Below are 14,902 nucleotides of genomic sequence, written 5' to 3'. Positions count from 1 at the left end.
TTATTTTTCAAGGCGAAGTTAGCCTTGTTCATCACCTGGGATGTTTGATAAGGTGCTGTTGGTATGTAAAGTGACTCCTAAAGCTGATTTGTGCCCAACATTTCTACTAAAATATGATTGGATATAGTTGAGTTTTGGACAAGTTGATGTGTAATTGCCTGTTTTTGTTTTCTCCCTGTTTCTAATGTGTGCTTGCTTTCAACAGACGTTGCACTTTTAATTTGTCTGGTGCAGCAAGCCTCTCCCTAATCAGTTATTAACAAAACCCCTAAGTGAAGCCTTCAGAATGTTTTTCGAACTCTGTGGCAGACATCTCGAGCTTTAGCTTTGCATAGAAGATTCACTGGGACAAGCAAGTACATTATTAGGCATTTTGGTTTCTTGACCACCCAGCTGTGATTTTCTTAGCATGGTCTGGATTATTAGTGTATCAGTTTGTGAGCACCTCCGTGTCAGGTATTGTCTTCTGCTATCTGATTTTTAGAAGCTTTTGAAGGTAGCTCAAGTGAAATTGTTTGAACTTCTTTATGTGATACTGGTACACAGTCCAAATTTTCTGTGTAGAGTGGACAGAATTATTGTTCTATAAACTGTCAGTCTGGTTGGCAGATTTATTCTTGTACATTCTCAGACTGACATTCAGAATCTACCAAGACTACACTTGCATTTGCAGTTCTTACATGCATCTGGTCATTAATATAGAGACAGAGCGTGAGAGATGTGTGTTGCTGAGATAAGTGAACTTATCCACTGCTGACACATTCTAGTCATGGACTGAAAACTTTAGCTTGAGATAGGACTTTGCTGAAGCAGTTAATTTAATAGGTTTTTTTCATGCTAATTGTAAGGCTCAAGTAATTGCATGCGTTGAAGAACAAACTGCAATGCTTGTCCAACCCTGAACTGGGATCCGGTGCATAGTCATGGGGAAACAGGAAATTGTAAAGTCTGTCACTGGTGACCTTTGCCTGGAGAAAACCTCAAATTAAGCAGCTTCCCACCCATGCAATATATGATTTTGACACTAGGATTACGATTGTGTAAAGCATTGGCAAGCACGGTGGAGAAAAATATGCTGAAGAGGGTTGACATTTGAATGCAGCCCTTTTTAACTATTCGTGACTCAGACTGGATCAGAGAACCTTCTTCATTATTCAAGAAATGTGCGAGAATGCCTTTGTGGAATTTTCAAAACCTACTTCCCTATTTCCCAAGGCCTTTGCGATTGACTGTGCTACAAAGACATTGGTCAGATCAGTAAACGTTGTATAGAATTCCATGTCCTATCCTTGGTATTCCTTTGGAGCTGTCCTACTGAAAACACCATATCAATATTTCATTCACCTTTCTCTGAAGCTGTTCTGACTCAGTGGTAGCAGATCATGGTCGAAATTTTGCAGTAAGTGGTTCAGAAGGATGTGGTTGCAAGTTGTTTTTCTAGCGATAGGGAGGAGTTGGATTCTTCAATAATTATTGCAAAATTGGTGAATTCCTTTACTTGTCCAAGTGGACACACTTGTATTCTCATGAGATGGTTCTTTGCTCCAAAAAAAACTGAGCTCTTGAGGTTTCCAACAAGCACTGCATCCCACTTTCATAGAACATAGAACAGTACAGCGTAGAACAGGCCTTTCGGCCTTCGATGTTGGGCCAACCTGTGAACTATTCTCAGCTTGTCCCCCTACATTATTCCAAAATCATCCATGTGATTATCTAAGGATTGTTTAAATCTCCCTAATGTGGCTGAGTTGACTATATTAGCAGGTAGGGAATTCCACGCCCTTACCACTCTGCGTGAAGATCCTGCCTCTGATATCTGGCTTAAATCTATCACCCCTCGTACACGCTGACATCATCAATAACCCAGGCACACCCATTAAACAATAGAACATAGAACAACACAGTGCAGAACAGGTCCTTCGGCCCTCGATGTTGCACTGACCTGTGAAATATTCTCAGCTCGTCTACCTACACTATCCCAAAATCATCCATGTGCCTATCTAAGGATTGTTTAAATCTCCCTAATGTGGCTGAGTTGACTACATTAGCAGGTAGGGCATTCCACACCCTTACCACTCTCTATGTAAAGAACCTGCCTATGACCTCTGTCTTAAATCTATCACCCCTCAATTGGCAGTTATGCCCCCTCATACATGCTAACGTCATCATTCTAGGAAAAAGACTTTCACTATCTATCCTATCTAATCCTCTGATCATCTTGTATGTCTCTATCAAATCCCCTCTTAGCCTTCTTCCTGCCAATGAGAACAGGTTCAAGTCTCTCAGCCTTTCCTCAAAAGACCTTCCCTCCAGACCAGGCAACATCCTGGTAAATCTCCTCTGCACCTTTTTCTAATGCTTCCACATCCTTCCCGAAATATGGAGACCAGAACTGTACACAATATTCTAAGTGTGGCCGCATCAGCGTTTTGTATAGTTGCAGCATGATATTGCGGCTCCGGAACTCAATCCCTCTACCAATGAAACCTAACATATCGTATGCCTGCTTAACAGCACTATCCACCTGGGTGGTAACTTTCAGGGATCTATGTACATGGACTCCAAGATCCCTATGCACATTCATACTACCACGAATCTTTCCATCGACCCAGTACTCTGCCTTCCTGTTATTCTTCCCAAAGTGCATCACCTCACATTTAGCTGCATTGAACTCCATTTACCACCTCTCAGTCCAATTCTGCAGTATATCCAAGTCCCCCTGCAACTTGTAACATTCTTCCACACGGTCCACTACTCTACTGACTTTAGTGTAGTCTGCATATTTACTAATCCATCCACTTATGCCTGTGTCTAAGTCATTTATAAAAATGACAAACAGCCGTGGTCCCAAAACAGTTCCTTGTGGCACACCATTAGTGACCGGACTCCAGGCTAAATATTTTCCATCAACCACCACTCACTGCCTTCTTTCAGAAAGCCAGTTTCTAATCCAAACTGCTACATCACCCTCAATTCCATGCCTCTGCATTTTCTCCAACAGCCTACCATGTGGAACCTTATCAAAGGCTTTACTGAAGTCCATGTATACCACGTCAACTGCCCTACTCTCATCTACATGCTTGGTCACTTCTCAAAAAACTCAGAGGTTTGTGAGACACGATCTGCCCTTGACAAAACCATGTTGACTATCTGAAATCAAATTGTTGCTTGCTAGATGATTATAAATCTTGTAATCCTTTCCAAAGCCTTTCCTACAAGAGACGTAAGGCTCACTGGTCTATAATTACCTGGGTCATCTCTTCTGCCCTTCTTGAACAAGGGCACATTTGCAATCCTCCAGTCCTCGGGTACTAAACCTGTAGATAATGACGACTCAAATATCAAAGCCAAAGGCTCCTCCCTAGCTTCCCAGACAATCCTCTGATAAATCCCATCTGGCCCAGGGGCCTTGTCCAGTTTCACTCCTCCTAGAATTGATAACACCTGTTCGTAACTAACCTTGATCTTTTCTAGTTTCATATGTCCTACCTCATTCTTCTCTACAATATTCTCCTTTTCCTGAGTGAAAACCGACAAAAAATGTTTGTTTAGCACCTCTCCGATCTCCACAGGGTCCACACTCAACTTCCCACTTCTATCTTTGACTGGCCCTACTCCTACCCTAATCATCCTTTTATTCCTCACATACCTATAGAAAGCTTTAGGATTCTCCTTTATTCTATTTGCTAAAGACTGTTCGTGTCTTCTCTTTGCTCTTCTTAACTCTCTCTTTAAATCCTTCCTAGCTGATCTGTAACTCTCCATCGCCTCATCTGAACCATCTTGCCTCATCAACACATAAGCCTCCTTCTTCTTCTTAACAAGAGATGCAATTTCTGTAGTAAACCATGGTTCCCTTACCTTATTATTCCTCCCTGCCTGACAGGGCCATGCCTATCAAGGGCACACAATATCTGTTCCTTAAACCAGCTCCACATTTCTATTGTCTATATCCCCTGCATTTTGCTACCCCCTTCTATGGATCCTAATTCTTGCCTAATCACACTATAATTGCCCTTGCCCCTTAGATAACTCTTGACCTGTGGCATGGACCTATTCCTTTCCATCGCTAAACGAAACGTAACTGTATTATGGTCATTCTCTCCAAAGTGCTCACCTACAACTAAATCAAACACCTGGCCTGGTTCATTACCAAGTACCAGAATCAGTGTGTCCTCCCCTCTTGTCGACCCTTCGACATACAGTCAGGAAACCCTCCTGTACACATTGGGCAAAAACTGATCCATCCGACGTACTAGAGTTATAGCATTTCCAGTCGCTGTTAGGGAAGTTAAAGCCCCCTGCAATGACCACCCTGTTCCTTTCACTCCTACCCAGAATAATTTTGCTAATCCTCTCTTCCACCTCCCTAGAACTCTGCAGAGGCCTATATAAAAAAAAACTCCTCTCCTGTTTTTAACCTCTACCTTCTACCTCACTGAGGTCACTGCGATTATCAGGCCTCACTATGGGGTCACAGTGAAAAACATTTTGAAAGCACTATATATGGTCTCAGCTGCTTGTGTACAATCCAGTGGGTACAGCTTCCAATGGTTCCACACCTGCCTCTATGCCACTCTCCCATTGCTACAACGTTCATACTCCAAAGTGATTAGTAAGCACCAAGTCTCCATCAGTGTTCTCAATAAATGCAGTTTACAGGATATGCACAAGCTGTACTTATCAATCATAACCATACTAGTCAATGTATTTGCTCACTACATTTTTAGGAAAGCCAGAAACTCTTTTTTTATATGTATAAATTTGCCACATCAAGATAAATGAAATAGAATATTGAAGTAAAGGCTAGTTTCAGTTCCCAGTATTTGATATTTGGATTTTTATCTACACTTGGTCATTAGCACATGTCCAAGCAGAGGTGAAGAAAAATGTGGGTATGAAGTTCCGTGGGACATTTGTCGTCGTCCTCATGGAATGTTGTCAGACGAACGTGGATTGATTTTTTTTGTTTGAGTTACGTACTATTGAACCACGAATCTATTGAAAACACGAATTTTCGTGGAAAGTAGCTACGCGTCGGTTATCCCGATAGCATAGGAATTACAGTACTGGAAAAATCAAAAGGTAATATTTTGGCTCGAAGTGGCTATTCAGTGATAAATCTGACACCGGGAAATCGGGGGGTGGGGGGATTTTTTTCCCTCTCTCGAGTTTTTTTTCGCGATTGTGTGACGGTTGCACAACCACTGCTTGTCTGTCTGATAAACTCAGTAAAGGAAGTGCACAGCTGACCAGGAAACCAGAGCCGGATAAGATCAGCGTGGGCTTTCTACACAGACCAAAGATCGAGGGGAAGCTCGCAACAACTGAGAGCGGATAGGTTAAGAGGAAAGAATTGGAGATTCTACCAATCCAATCTCCAACAAGCTTCAGAATGAGCCAATGACCCATGTGATTTGTCCGGAATTCGACGCGTTTTCCTGATTGGAACTGCATCACGGCAGCTAGAGGCAGCATTGCCAGAACCACGGTTCAGGGCTGAGCATATCCGAAAACCACTCTTGACAGCGGTGCTCTTTCGCTTGCTCTCTGTGGGACAAAATAATCCAGTCCTCCTCCAAAACCCAGACAGCGCATGTACGTCCTGTGGGTTAACTCCTTCAACCGATTTGACCTCCAGTTCTCCATAATGTTAACGACCTCTGGTTTGATTTTAACAATTTAAATGGGCTCGTTTATTGAGGTTCATTTTGAAAGTAAGGATAGCTCTCTTTAGAAGTATATATAAAGTGTGCACCCAAAGCTAAGTCTCCAAATGACTTTGGACGCTATCTTGAGTGAAGGCAAAGCAGAGGTGGGAAGCTGGTGTTCTTGCTGTTGCGTGAAGATGACCCCTTATTTCTCAGAAAATGCGGTTATTTCACAGAATGAAATCAACCTTCTGTAAGTACAAATAACTATGCTGTAATTTGATATTGTACAGTTTCAACCACGTATAAAGTGTGTGCTGTGTAGAGCACCTAGTAACTTAGTACTTTTTCAAAAAGCTGTTGTTATTTAATGCTTGAAACTTGTACTTCGATGTGTTGAATAACATAAATTTGCTGGCTTGGCTCTTTTCCACACTTGCAGCAATGTTGCAATCATATCGATGTCTTTTCACTTAAGCATTGTATGAAATATTAATGAGTGAGCAATGTTGAGGGAAATTGAATCTTTTTTTCAGAATAAGATATAGGTACAGAATTAGGCCATTTGGCCCCTTTGAGTCTGTTCTGCCGTAGCTGAGATATTCTCAACCTCATTCAGCCTTCTCCCCAAATCCTTTGATCCCATTACTATTCAAGAACCTGACTGTGTCTATCTGTCTGTCTTTTAAGAATGCAGCCTCCCCATCCATGCTGTCCTGTATTTGTGTAGAATTTGCACACTTGGGATTAATGCTGCTGCTTAATTGATCTGCCAGGAAGAGCAGTTGAGTGTTGAAGTACTGGGCCTTTCTTTTCCTGACTAAGTGAGGAAACTTTGCCCTATCCCCCACTATGAACATCTTAATCAGTCTTCCATGTACATAGTCTTAGTCTTAGAGGTGTACAGCATGGAAACAGACCCTTCGGTCCAACCCATCCATGCCGACCAGATATCCCAACCCAATCTAGTCCCACCTACCAGCACCCGGCCCATATCCCTCCAAACCCTTTCTATTCATATACCCATCCAAATGCCTCTTAAATGTTGCAATTGTACCAGCCTCCACCACACCCTCTGGCAGCTCATTCCATACACGTACCACCCTCTGCGTGAAAAAGTTGTCCCTTAGGTCTCTTTTATATCTTTCCCCTCTCACCCTAAACATATGCCCTCTAGTTCTGGACTCCCCCACCCCAGGGAAAAGACTGTCTATTTATCCTATCCATGCCCCTCGTAATTTTGTAAACCTCTATAAGGTCACCCCTCAGCCTCCGCTCCAGGGAAAACAGCCCCAGCCTCTCCCTGTAGCTCAAATCCTCCAACCCTGGCAACATCCTTGTAAATCTTTTCTGAACCCTTTCAATTTTCACAACATCTTTCTGATAGGAAGGAGACCAGAATTGCACGCAATATTCTAACAGTGGCCTAACACAATGTCCTGTACAGCCGCAACATGACCTCCCAACTCCTGTACTCAATACTCTGACCAATAAAGGAAAGCATACCAAACGCCTTCTTCACTGCGACTCCATTTTCAAGGAGCTATGAACCTGCACTCCAAGGTTCTTTGTTCAGCAGCACTCCCTAGGACCTTACCATTAAGTGTACAACTCCTGCTAAGATTTGCTTTCCCAAAATGCAGCACCTTGCATTTATCTGAATTAAACTCCATCTGCCACTTCTCTGCCTATTCGCCCATCTGGTCCAGATCCTGTTGTAATCTGAGGTAACCCTCTTTGCTGTCCACTACGCCTCCAGTTTTGGTGTCCACTAACTGTACCTGTTATGCTTGCATCCAAATCATTTATATAAATGACAAAAAGTAGAGGGCCCAGCACCGATCCTTGTGGCACTCCACTGGTTACAGGTCTCCAGTCTGGAAAACAACCCTCCACCACCACCCTCCATCTTCTACCTTTTGAGCCAGTTCAGTATCCAAACGGCTAGTTTTCCCTGTTTTCCATGAGATCTAACCTTACTAATTAATCTCCCATGGGGAACCTGCAGTAGTGGAAATTCTGAGTACTTGTACAAAACTAGTCAATGTTGAATGACAAAGAACTGGCAAGTGTTTGAGGCCCTTGCGATTTCCCAAAATCTTTCATGGACATTTAAATACTTAAGAAAAACTGTTATTTTGTAGGTGTTTGCCAGTCTGTACTGGAAAGGTGTCACAATTAATGAAAGGACAAAATGTAATTCCAATTTAAGTTTTTGGTGGATGAGGGAAGAATCTGTTCAGCACATTTGCAAGAGTTCATAACTGATACAGATATATTCTTGACTGTTGTAGAATCATTGTTACAAGGAGGGCAAGTTTATTTTGTACTGATTTTAATTCACACTTTATCTGAAAGTCATCAGGCCTTTTATCTGGTCCATTTGTCCAGGGTTACCCAGAGTGGGAGTCAGCACTTGAAGTGGGGTAGCTAGTCAAATTTTGGAGTTATAAGTTTAGGGGCAGTATTGGCTGCAGTATAGTTCTGCCCCCTCCCCTCAATTTCCCAGATTCTCCCTCCTGTGTCTGCTCTGATAGGGTCATGACAATTTTCAAGGGTCAAAATGAAGTCACAGGCAGAGAAAACTTAGGAAGCACTGTATTTGTAACTTAATTGTGGGCCTTGCCACTTAAGTCAGAAGGTCATATGGGATCAAGAACTACATAATCTAGGCTTTCTAGTGTGAAAGGTTTCTTTCCTGTTGGAGCTGACTATTTTGTTTTATTTCATTAAGATACACAGGAATGTTAATTCTCTGTGGCCTGACTGCTGTTCCTCTGTCAATAATAAATTTAATGGTATTTCTAGTTTTGAAGTAAAAGCATTTTATTTAAGAAGCACCTTACTATGGTTTCAGCTTGTCATGAGGTTGCAATCTTTAAAATGACTGGGATCTGGCTAGGGTATAAATTGGTAGTTTTATTGGTTACTTGTAAGATAAACTGCACTTCGAAGTATTTAATTTCCTGTAAAGTGTTTCAGCAAAGCATCTTTTGATTTGTCTTGCTCGTGTACTCTGTTTTGTTTGCCAACTCTGATTCTCATTCTTTGTTTCAATCAACTTTGGTAATTTTTAATTTTTATGATTTTAGCAGTTTTTGTACAATACACTCTCAAATTCATGGCACCTGAATCAACCTGCCACTTGCATTAAGGTGGCTGAAATTCATGAAAGCTTGGGTCTGTTCTTGAAAAATCAAGTTGAGCCAGCACTGTAAGAATAGATATTAATGTAGCATAAATGCAACTTTATCTCATGCTTGTTTTATGCTACACCCTGGAGTAAATCTCTCTCATCAGGTATTTGGTATGTTTGTCACTGTTTATTATTGTTGATGCTGATACAATATTATTTTGCAAAAATGAATTGGTATGTCTATAATTCCTCAAGTTCTTTTTGCTTGGAGTCTCAATTTACTAGATTTCTGCCAACATATCAAAACGGTAAGCTTTATTTAACCTTTTTTGATATATATGAATTCTATTTAGCAACAAAGAGGGTAAATGCAGGGTTATGAGAAAAGGGTAGGGATGTGGACCTAGCAGGGATACTCTTTGGAGGGTTTGTACAGACTTGATGGCCGAAAGGCCTCTTCCCACACTGTAAGGAATCTGAATCTATGATCTAGACTTCAGTTACTATTGCAAATGAGAAACCAGTTAGTGCACACAAGGAAAAGTTAGTTGTTCTGCATCTGGCAACTCGAAGGGTATGTACTTGGAATAAAAGTAGCTGATGAAGGTTATGTTGTAGGGTTTTAATTGTGTTGAAAATGGTTGTGACCCCTTTTATTTTCCTTTTAGTTTATGCTTTGAAATTTCAGACATCTGTGAAGGGTATCAGATAAACATCAAAAACTGGTCACTCACTTGAAATTGATTTTTAAATTCTTTTCTCATTTTTAAGACTAATATTAGAACTACCCTCTTTCTCCTTTACAAGTTGAACAGGAGACCAGAAGTTCAGTCTTGTTTGACAACTGTATTTATCGCTGTTCCTCTCCTGCTTTGTAAAGATACTTGTTTGATTTAGCAAGAAAAATGCTTCTATATTGATTTTCCCTTTATTGGCAAATAAACACTCCTAATGAAAGTTGGTTTTGGAAATGTTTGCAGTATTCAAAGCTGATTTGGACTGTCTGTGAGCAACTGTTGAAGCATAATTGTTGTGTTGGAATATGTTTTGAATCGCCTCCATTGTACTGCTTACACACCAATGGGGAAATTCTGCACCGGCTATGCAGAATTCATGGCGACACCAATATTCTGGATATTTTCTAATCATCCTGTTTAGGAGAAGGTGGCATTGAACCCAGGCCTCCTGGCCTAGAAGTGGAGACATTACCATTGCATCACAGGGGCTCTAAAAACCATTGATGTAGATGAGTATGTTTAATTATAAACGTCTGTTCACTGTGGTAAATATTTTCTCAAGAACAGCAACTTATTTAGTTCCACTGATATAAAATGTCCCACAGCACTTTTAGAAATTTGACACTGAACCATACCATGATGATTAATATTAGGTTAAATAGTCGCAAGCTTAGTTGAAGGGACAGGGTTTGAGTGGTGTCTTAAAGGTGAAATGAAAGGTGGACTAGCACCACAGCAGTTGAAAGCATGGCCACAAATTGTAGAGCAGTTAACTTGAGGATGTTTAAGAGACCAGCATTAGATGAATGCATAAATTCCAATGTGGTTCTGGAAGAAAATAGACATCGAGGAGCCTGACCATGGAAGTATTTGAAAATGAGGATGAGAATTTTACAGTTGTCATATTGCCCACCATGTGAGTTCACGTGTGCAGGGCTGATGGGTGAACAAAATTTCTTGAAAATTTAACATCAGCAGCAAAGTTCTGGATGATTTAAAGTTTATGGTGGGAAAATGTAGGAATTTGGCATGAGTGAATTGAAATAGTCAAGTCTAGAGGTAACAAAGGCATCAAAAAAGGTTTCGAGCTAATGAATTGAGGCTAGAATAGATTAGATTCCCTACAGTGTGGAAACAGGTCCTTCGGCCCAATTAGTCCACACCAACCCTCCGAAGAGTAACCACCCAGACCCATTTCCCTCCAACTAATGCACCTAACACTATGGGCAATTTCGCATGGCCAATTCACCTGACTCTTACATCTTTGGACTGTGGGAGGAATCTGGAGCACCTGGACGGTGCCCCGTAGACATGGGGAGAATGTGCAAACTCCACACAGACAGTCACCCAAGACTGGAATCAAACCTGGGACCCTCGTGCCAGTAGTAGTAGTGATTAGTAGTGCTAATCACTGAGCCACCATGCCGCCCCCTAGTACAGCATTAAACAACTTTTAAGAGTAGGAAATAGGCATTCTTAGTGATGATGTGGCTATGAAATCAGAAGCTCAACTTGGTCCTAAAATATGGCATGAGAATTGGAAACAATCTGGCTCAATCTCTGATAATTGCTGGGGAAGGGGATGTAGAGTTTGTGGTTCGTGAGTAGGTTTGTGATGGTGATGGAAAACAATAGGTTTTAATTTCTGACATTGAATTGGACAGATCTTCTTATCCAGTACTGAATTTCAGACCAGAAGCCTGGCACTGTAGCGCATGGAGTAGAGAAAGTTGCTGCTGATGTAAAGATGGGTGTAACATCATATCCGTTATTCTGTTTTTTTTAATATAACGTTGACAATGTTCAATATTTCAATAAGAAATAAGGGGCCCAGGAATAGATTCATGGAAGCAGCAGAAGTATCTATATAGAAGTAGAACTGCCGTTACAGATAATATCCTGCTTGCAATTAAATGGATGAAAATGAAATCAAACAAGTGTAGTCCCACTCAAGTGGATAACACTGGAGAGGCATTGAGGATGGTGCTGTATTCAACTGCCTAAGACTGCAAACAAATAGATTATAATTGGGAACTTTGGGAACAAAGAAAGTTTGTTTAAAAGCTACAGGGATAATTAAAGTAGATTTCAAGGATATCATAACTTGTTCGTTATTGTTCAAGCCACTTCAGTAAAATAGGATTACAATTTTTATTTATAGAGATTTTATCTGTATCTGTTTGCGTATTCAACCACATTTAATCGAGCATCTTCTAAGCCAAGCTGTGTCAGTGAACCGAGTTTAACAAAGTTTCAAGTTACACCCTTGAGGTTGAGTGATAAATAAAGAACCTGCATTTATATGAAACTGAACATTTTTTTTTCTCTCCAATATCTTTAAAATATTTTGTCCTTCAAAGATAACCCATTAGATGTCATTGTTATTTTGGGAATCATAGCAGTCGTGTTATACAAAGCAAGGCCCTGTGAACAGCAGTGAAGGAATGGCCTGATAACGTGTTTTTGGTGGCATTGGTTAAGGGAAGAAAATTAGTGGGGCATCAAGAACTTTGCAAGTCTGAAGCAATTTTAGGTTTACCCAAGTAGGTAAATGAGGTTTTGGTTTAATGTCGTGTTTGAAAAATGTTTCTAATGATTGAATGCTTACTTAGTAGATGAGGGTCGGGTAGTTGACGTGGTATAAATGGACTTCAGTAAAGCCTTTGATAAGGTTCCGCATGATACACTGTGGGAGAAAATGCAGAGACATGGAATTGAGGGTCATATAGCAGTTTGGATTAGAAACTGGCTTTCTGAAAGAAGGCAGTGAGTGGTGGTTGATGGAAAATATTTAGCCTGGAGTCCGGTTATTAATGGTGTGCCACAAGGAACTGTTTTGGGACCACTGCTGTTTGTCATTTTTATAAATGACTTAGACACAGGCATAAGTGGATGGATTAGTAAATATGCAGACTACACTAAAGTCAGTAGAGTAGTGGACCGTGTGGAAGAATGTTACAAGTTGCAGGGGGACTTGGATATACTGCAGAATTGGACTGAGAGGTGGTAAATGGAGTTCAATGCAGCTAAATGTGAGGTGATGCACTTTGGGAAGAATAACAGGAAGGCAGAGTACTGGGTCGATGGAAAGATTCGTGGTAGTATGAATGTGCATAGGGATCTTGGAGTCCATGTACATAGATCCCTGAAAGTTACCACCCAGGTGGATAGTGCTGTTAAGCAGGCATACGATATGTTAGGTTTCATTGGTAGAGGGATTGAGTTCCGGAGCCGCAATATCATGCTGCAACTATACAAAACGCTGATGCGGCCACGCTTAGAATATTGTGTACAGTTCTGGTCTCCATATTTCGGGAAGGATGTGGAAGCATTAGAAAAAGGTGCAGAGGAGATTTACCAGGATGTTGCCTGGTCTGGAGGGAAGGTCTTTTGAGGAAAGGCTGAGAGACTTGAACCTGTTCTCATTGGCAGGAAGAAGGCTAAGAGGGGATTTGATAGAGACATCCAAGATGATCAGAGGATCAGATAGGATAGATAGTGAAAGTCTTTTTCCTAGAATGATGACGTTAGCATGTATGAGGGGGCATAACTGCCAATTGAGGGGTGATAGATTTAAGACAGAGGTCAGAGGCAGGTTCTTTACATAGGGCATTCCACACCCTTACCACTCTCTACCTGCTAATGTAGTCAACTCGGCCACATTAGGGAGATTTAAACAATCCTTAGATAAGCACATGGATGATTTTGGGATAGTGTAGGGGGACGAGCTGAGAATATTTCACAGGTCAGTGCAACATCGAGGGCCGAAGGACCTGTTCTGCACTGTATTGTTCTATGTTCTATTGTTTATTGGGTCTGTCTGGGTTATTTTCTCATGTCTATGATTAGAATTGAATCTCTAACTTAACTGACTTGAGAGGAATGCTTCCAAGTAGCATAGATGGCAATGATTGAACCTAACAGAATGAGGTAGCTAAATTGACATTTTTATTAATATCCCTAATATAACTGCCTCATCTATTCCATGCTCCCAACCAACTGAATTTTATGTTATATTAGGAACAACCTCTTAGTGATGGTTGCACTTTCGTGAAATCCAATTTCCTTATTCAGTGAAACAAATTGCATAGCATTGGAACAGTACAAAAACAACTGACTTCCACTTGCATTCTGTGCAATGTGTTGGAAATGAGACATCTTCAGTGGTTAAAGAAGCTCCCTACAAATTAACAAGTACAACTATGAGCAGTTCATGAGTATACTCTTGTAACACTTCATCTCAGTGGTTCTGTACATCTGCAGCATTGCACCTTTTTAGTGTTACATTCTTATTTAAAGTGAAGTGTGAATGACAAAGCTGTCAAACTGTGGTGTGTTTCATATAGCAACTCTAGGCTTGGATTTGTTATAGTTGATTTGATCTTTCTGAACTGATTTTCCAATGTCAAGAAGCCAAATAATTTCATTTGAAATTGCTACCTATTATGCATGATGCAGGGATTGAGATGTTGTTGGTAATACGGCTGACTGTGATCTCAAAGAAGATCCTTTTAGAACCTGGAATCTGATAGTTATTCAAATCTTCAGAAGTAGTAGTATTATTATTTTCCTTGTAGTGGGAATACTGTAGTGCCATAAATAAAACAGAAATGAGCTAATTTCATTGCCAAAGGAAAGATCTTTTAATTTAATGAAATTCCATGTTTGACACATCATGGTCTGAAGCCTCAGTGATAAAATAATTCAAGTAGCAAAGCTCTCTGGCAATAGCCACCTGATAAACAGTTTTATCCACTTTCTCATTGAACAACAATGCAGAAATAGCTATGATGATGCAGTTATCATTGGTTTTCCAACTGCCAGGAAGTCATCAGAAATGAAATCTCAGATAAACTACTTCCATGTAAGCATGTTTTTATTTCATTTTTATGGAGCTTGTCCACGAGTAACAGTGAGGGAGTGCAATGGTGGATTTCACAGTGGAAGTGATTCATACAATTACAGAAGTGTTTCTACTTGTATACAGATCCAACATTAATTGATTAATGTCCTCCTTAAGGTTAATATTCTGAGAGAGTAATGCATGGTTTAACCTTTTGTATATGTCGCTGCAAAATAGTGAAACCTAATTTTGAAGCTGTTTATTGATGCTGATTCTAAATGTAGCTTTGTAGGTAAATTCTTGAGCCATTGCCTAATGTTTAATGTCACCAAAATATTTTATTGTTGGTTCTTGAATAAACTGTTCCTGCACAGTATGTTCTTCACATCTGAGCTGCAACAAGTTTCTGTACTTAACCCATAATAAAATTGGCATCAGCACATGATTTGGACTCTTACACCTTTTTCCCTTTTTAAAACTACTACTGTTGTGGTTACTGCACCATTTATTCTGTTTTTATTTCTAATCATAGGAT

The 14,902-nt window shown here is 40.5% G+C and overlaps 1 protein-coding gene across 3 annotated transcripts in view; it reads left to right on the top strand.

The window, feature by feature from the left end:
• Window positions 1-14,902, top strand: part of ssh2a (slingshot protein phosphatase 2a) — a 172,327-nt gene that overhangs the window by 77,844 nt on the left and 79,581 nt on the right. Inside the window, exon 1 of one of the 3 annotated variants that reach the window (XM_060847941.1) lies at window positions 5,777-5,904. The exons of the other annotated variants lie outside the window; for them this stretch is intronic. Coding sequence (XP_060703924.1) covers window positions 5,777-5,904 — 128 coding nt within the window. Of the gene's footprint in view, window positions 1-5,776; window positions 5,905-14,902 lie in introns of those variants that run through there. 3 annotated transcript variants of the gene reach the window in all.

The sequence above is a fragment of the Hemiscyllium ocellatum genome, chromosome 31 (genome assembly GCF_020745735.1).
Source record: "Hemiscyllium ocellatum isolate sHemOce1 chromosome 31, sHemOce1.pat.X.cur, whole genome shotgun sequence".
Classification (NCBI taxonomy): Eukaryota; Metazoa; Chordata; class Chondrichthyes; order Orectolobiformes; family Hemiscylliidae; genus Hemiscyllium; species Hemiscyllium ocellatum.
Note: the sequence above shows the minus strand (reverse complement) of the source record. Positions and strands in the feature narration are given on the sequence as shown.